This window comes from Notothenia coriiceps, unplaced genomic scaffold (genome assembly GCF_000735185.1).
Source record: "Notothenia coriiceps isolate Sejong01 unplaced genomic scaffold, NC01 NC01_scaffold00021126, whole genome shotgun sequence".
NCBI lineage: Eukaryota > Metazoa > Chordata > Actinopteri > Perciformes > Nototheniidae > Notothenia > Notothenia coriiceps.
In genome coordinates this window covers 22,162-28,355 of record NW_011353827.1, presented here as the reverse complement: position 1 = coordinate 28,355, position 6,194 = coordinate 22,162, and the positions used below count along the sequence as shown (strand labels likewise).

General features: G+C 44.8%; 1 protein-coding gene across 1 annotated transcript in view; it reads right to left on the bottom strand.

The window, feature by feature from the left end:
* Window positions 1–294: 294 nt before the first annotated feature.
* Window positions 295–6,194, bottom strand: part of LOC104953121 (uncharacterized) — a 27,062-nt gene continuing 21,162 nt past the window's right edge. The window contains exons 21-25 of the mRNA XM_010780050.1: window positions 3,962–4,013; window positions 2,053–2,197; window positions 1,890–1,969; window positions 1,705–1,809; window positions 295–1,188 (exon numbers count right to left, since the gene is read on the bottom strand). Coding sequence (XP_010778352.1) covers window positions 1,081–1,188; window positions 1,705–1,809; window positions 1,890–1,969; window positions 2,053–2,197; window positions 3,962–4,013 — 490 coding nt within the window. The 3' untranslated portion in view covers window positions 295–1,080. The remainder of the gene's footprint in view (window positions 1,189–1,704; window positions 1,810–1,889; window positions 1,970–2,052; window positions 2,198–3,961; window positions 4,014–6,194) is intronic.

Here is a 6,194-nt window from a genome sequence, read left to right as displayed (position 1 = left end):
CGGATCACTTGATATCTAGCAGTTTTGGGAAATGTGTCATAATATGTGAAACCTCTTGTTCTAACATTCAAATGCTCTCAAACTTATTTGTGACTTGAGAAAGTGAGCGAATATGTTTCCTTCACAGTGTCAGCGACACGCTGCTGTACTCTGACACTGTGTAAAGGAAAGGCAAACAGCCTGAGAGTCAGCTCAGGGTTTCTCTCTACTTCCTGAGCTACTGCATTCTCAAAGGTCCACAATAAAAGGTTAGCTTCGCTCAAACAACCACAGTACAAAGGAGAAGTCCAGGACTTAAATGCACATGTGCTGATACCAATATGGTTTGAACCTTTATTGCACAAAGATTACAGTTCTTTATGTTTCCTTACTAACATTTGAAAGCTTTGTAAACAGTGAAGCAGTGTCTGTCTCCCCGATGTGTTCAGGGCCTCAAGGTAACCTCACCTTCAGCCCCCGGGTCACACTTCCTCACATAGTCTCAAAAGTGTGTGACGGAGGCCAAGCATTGAGCGGCTGTGAAGCAGAGAGGAGGGGGGGCTGGGTCTCACACACACCAGCAGTGTGCCTACACAAAGAACTACAACTGAAACATATTTCTGAGCGTGGGGGTTATAAACATTTTCTTTTCAAACCGTTTCATCCATGTTATCACAATTGACGAACAGACCTAAACATTTACATCTTTAAAAATAGTTTGGCTTTGGATGCAAATGAGGAAAAATACACTTAAAGTTGCCCTTTCATTCACGACACACGCAAAGCACTCGTGTCTCTCCGCAGGCAGATCCTGGACACAGAGAGAGAGAGAGAGAGAGAGAGCAGCTTTAGTCTCTCACTCCACTGGACATCATAGAGGGTCTGTCCAAGTCCTCATGCTCTGTGTGAGTGTGTGCAACACTACAAAGAGTTCTCATCACACACAAGACAGACAAAGAAATGGCACATAGCTGGTTGGTGTTTCTATTCTGGGAGTAAGATAACTAAGATTTGTTTTGGTTCTTTTTCTTAAAGGTTGCTACCAGGCAGATGACAGGATGCAGGGTGACTCTTCTCTAACATGGAGGAGGTGGATGTGCTCTATGGAGTCTGTGCCATGCCACGAGTAGACTTCATCTTCTCCAGGCGTTTAGACAGGTGGCTGTTGTTGGACTCCACTTCATCCACCTTGTCCAGTGCTGAGCGCAGCTGTAAACACAGGGGGGGGGGATTATCATTTTTTGTTTTACAACTTTGATTACATGTTAAATATGTTGACGTGTTAAATGTTTTTACAGAGGGGATTTTGGATCTCTTTGTATCAGTTCATAAATCAGAAAATACTGTCAAACCGGCAAAGTATCCACTTTCTCCAAGTTTTAAGAAATAAAAAGCTCTATAAAAAATGTTCTAAATGAAATATGCCAAGGCTGTGGTGTCTCTCAGGCCATCCATAGGAGCATTGAATTCAGGCAGCAGCTGATAGCTAGCAGACAAATAACTAGAGTGACCTTCAGGTAACAGAAGAGGGAGAGAACTCTGGAGACAGAGTTTGGTTGGTCTGGGCATGTGTAGAAACACGGTGGTGCATCTCAGCAGACTAAAGACTTTGGGGTGACTTTACACTAATGACAACACAGCTATGAATACTTGATTCTATTTCTGATAATATATCCCCCTTCATGCTAAATGCTCCACACTGGCCCCTTAAGAACTCCTCTGTACCTCTCTCTGGAGTTTCCTCTTCTCTGCCTTCAGCTCATCCTCCACCTTCTCTGCGTTCTCTGATGCTGACTTGTAGCGCGTCACCTGACCCTCCAGCCTGGTCACCTGGAGAAAAACATAAGCCTTGTTGGAGAGAATATTCATGTATCAGGTATGCTCCGAGGTCATCGTTCTTCTCAGCTTACATTCTGTTCTAAAGCGGTGACTTCCTGCTCTGCCTTCACCAGTTTGAACTTGAAGTCGCTTATTTGCCTGTTTGAATCTCCTGGAAGGATTAAACAGATATGTATGAGTGGTTGGAGAGGGAATACATAGCAATATTGTGTTTTCATGCACATGTGTACTCACGCTGCAGCTCCATTATGTTTGGGTCGTTGCCGTTTTCAAGTATTTCTCCGTCCGGGCTCAGAGTGTTCTCGGTGCCATTCCTCGGGGTCTTCTGCTCCAGCTGGGCCTTCAGCTTCTTCACCTGCAGAGGAGACACACTCATCAGCTGATGCATGACACAAGACCCACACTTACCAGCTGTCAGTTTCTGAGTCTACAAGATTGTCAACACTGTAATGCCGGCCACCTCACCCCTTTTAGTTGGTCACTGGATCATACTATCATATTGTCATACTACTTTCTCTCAGGGTGTACATTTTGGTGTGCTTATGTACATCATCAGGACAGTGTATATGGGATCAAATCAACATAAACGCCATCTGTTTATGGCAATGAAGGAGCATGTGGTGCACTGATGTGTTGATGGACAACAAAGGTGCTCTATAGGGGCGTTCACACCAAGTTATTTTCCCACAATAGTTCATGAGAACTCAGTTCATGAGAACTCTTTTAGTTCTGATGAACTAAAGCAGATCGCGTTCACACCGGAATAAGTCCCTGGGGGAGGATTAGGCAAATGAAGCCGCTGACGTCACTTCTTCTTCTTTGGGTTTACTGGCAGGCCGCAAACAACTTCACAGCGTATACTGCCACCCCAATTCCCCGGCCGGAAGTCCCCGGAGTTGGGGACTGAGTAAATCGCAAGAACGCCGACACCTCCTCATCTCCAATGCTCCCATGTTTTCTTTTGTGTTGCCATAAGTTAGCCTCTCTGCGTTTGTGCGCTGGGCTAATGCTAATAAGAGGATAATAACATGGCGGCTTCACAAAACTTTTTGAGAGTTTTACGGGGCGTGGTTTGCATTCCGCCCAGCCAATCAGACATAGGAACCTTTTTCTCCCACGAAAGTCCCTGCTCTCTAGCAGGGACTGAAAAGGGGGAAAAATGGTTCTGATGAACTAATTTAGTTCAGGGGGCTTTTTGGTGTCAACGCAAATATATCTGAGTTCTGATGAACTATTATGGGAAAAGTACTCCGGTGTGAACGCGCCTTATGCCAGAAAGGAAACGGACATACACACCAAGTGTATGTAGAATCAGTTCCTTGTTGGTTTTGAGCTCATTAGGCGCGTTCACACCGCAGTACTTTTCCCACTTTAGTTCATCAGAACTCTTTAGTTCTGATTAACTAAATACAGATCGCGTTCACACCGGAATAAGTCCCTGGAGGTGGATTAGGCAAATGAAGCCGCTGACGTCACTTCTTCTCCTGCTGCTTTGGGTTTACTGGCAAGCCGCAAACAACTTCACGGCGTATACTGCCGCCCAAAATCCCCGGGCGGAAGTCCCCGGAGTTGGGGACTGGCAATAGAAATTACTTATAAACAAAACAATGTGAGCTATAACTGGTGGACTCAGCCCAGCTATCTCCTCGGCCGCCTATCCGAGTAAATTGCCCCCAGAACGCCGATCACCTCTCATCTCAACCGCTCAAGTTTTTCTTTTGTGCCTGCCATATGTTAGGTTGTACCATAAGTTAGTCTCTCTCCGTTTCTGCGCCTGGGCTAATGCCTAAATAATGCAATTCGGAGCGGATAATAACCATACGTGCACTTCAACTGCGAATGACAGGGCTTCAACAAACCTTTGCGAGTTTTACGGGTGTGTGGTTCTGCAATCAGACATAGGAGACCTTTTTCGCCGCGAAATCTACTTATACACACTGCTCTCTAGCAGGGTACTGAACTAGTGGTAAAAAAATGGCTTCATTCATGAGCCGCGTTTACACCGCAACGTATACATTTGCAGAGTGTACTACTTAGCTGCCGTGCACTTAGCCTGCCCCGGCCCCACTTATTCCCAGGCGCTACTAAGTACCATCGCGTTTCACACCGGAATGATGCTTATTCCTCTGTATGGGAAGTTTACGCAAATGACGCCGCTAGACGTCACTGCGTACTTCTTCTGCTCAGCGGTTTTACTGGCAAGTTTAGATGCAAACAACTTCACGCGCATATTAACTGCCGCCCGGAGGTCCCCGCCGGAAGTCCGGCCGACCGACGTATGCCAGTCACGCTTCAACAGCGAGGCCTCCGAAAGTCCCCGGGCGCCGAAACAGTCCCACCGGCCGAAGTCCCAGATGTGGGGGAGCTGGTCTTCAGTCCTAGAAGACTGCTGCGGCGCAGTCCCAGACTAAGACTACTACTGTGTCTACTGCAAGCCAGTCTTCCGCAGCCTCAGTCAGTAATCATCGCCAGAACCTGTCTGACACTCACAACGTTACCTCATCTCCTACGCTCCCATGTTTATTTTTTGTGTGCCAGAAGTTTTCATCTCTCCCGCTTGGTGGCGGGGCCTACAAATCAGCCTAATAACTGTATGCCCTAAATGGCCACAGAATTACAAATCGCGCGAGCCCTTCACATAATACCTTTCAGGGGTTTTACGGCCGTTGTCCACGTCCGTAGCACCGGCGCGTGCTATTTTGTTGCAATTTGCCCAGCGCAAAATCAAGAGACTGGGGCACTCTTTTCCCTCCCCAGGATAAGTATACTACCTATCTCTAGCAAGCGCACTAAAAATGGGAGTAAAAGTTCCCGACACTAATGAAACTCTTCTTGTGTGAACGCAAAATAAGGGTTAGAGACCTACTAACGCGAACTATAAGTGGGAAAAGTACGGGGAAAAGTACATCCTGTGTGAACGCCGGCTATGGAATTCAATTTAGTTCCTGCGGGCTTTTGCCGCGGTGAACGCAAGTATATCTGAGTTCTGACAGAGTGAACTATTGCTGGAAAGTACTTCTCGGTGGTGATACGCGCTCGGGTCGCCCATGGAAGCGGCGGCTGAGGCTCGACTCTGATCAGATCACGGCTGCTGGAAACATGGCCTATTTTGGTGTCGATTCACTTGATTTGTTGGTAATGAGAACATTTATAAGTAAGGCATTGCCCTGATTGCACACTAAAATCTATTCACAAGATAAATGCTATACTGTACGCATTTCAATGGGACCGAAAACTAGTTGACCGCCTATCTCTGAACTATTTGTATGAGACTTTACTACTGTAGTTTTCGGGTCCCCCAGGGCGTCAGTACTGGGTCCTACTCCTGTTATTCATCTTCCTCCTTCCCCTGGTCGGCTCCTGCATGTGAGCAGCATGTGACTCCAATCCATTCTGTGAAAGTGATTGACTGCCTCTTATCCTCATGTGTCTGCTTCCAAATGTCCCTTTCCTTGCATTTTACCGGTCTGTTCACCGCAGCTATGTGCGTAATTTGTATGAATCTCGCTGTCTTGGTGCTCCTGAAAGACGTTACACTCATAAAAATGTATTATTGTTATTATCAGTGGTGGAATTTAACTAAGTACATTAACTCAAGTATTTCCTAAGTAAAAAAATTGCTAGGTAACTTGTTATTTAATCAAGTATTGCTACATTATCCTACTTTGATACTTGTTACTCCACTACTTATTTAGGAAACATGCTGAATTCTTTTCTTCAGGCACATTTATTTAACCTCATAATATTACCTTACTACTTTGCTCATATTAGATCCTTAATACAAAAAAAAAACAACAAATTGCATTATTTACTATTATTAAGTACCCAGTGATATATTAAACTAATTTAATAAACCCTTAAACTAAATTCCTTTAAACTTTACTGCAAAACTGATGTGATGAACACATTGCATCATCAATAATTTAATATAAATGATGTTTAAATGTTCCCATTCCCCATAATGAAATACTTTTACATTTCGGCCTACTTTAACAGCTACACTGTGGATGCTATATACATGCGACTTTTACTAAGTACTTTAGCCATTGTAAAGACTTATTACTTGAATTTTAGGTACTTTTTACTAATGTAGTATTGCTCTACTTGTTACATCTGGTTTTTATGCTGTTATTGTAGGTGTCTGTTGCGAAGTGGAATCTTCTCTTTGAGTGAGGACTTGGTTTTTGCTTCTGGTTTAAAAACAAGCGTTCCCATTGCAAACCAAGTCAAACAGGAGAAACATGAAGAGCCACAGCGCTGCCACAGACCACGCTGCCTCGATCATCTTCTCACGCTCATCCACCAAGCTTCCTCAGGCGCGGATCTCTGCCAACGGAAGACATGTTGGAAGAATTTCATATCAAAACATCTGGAAT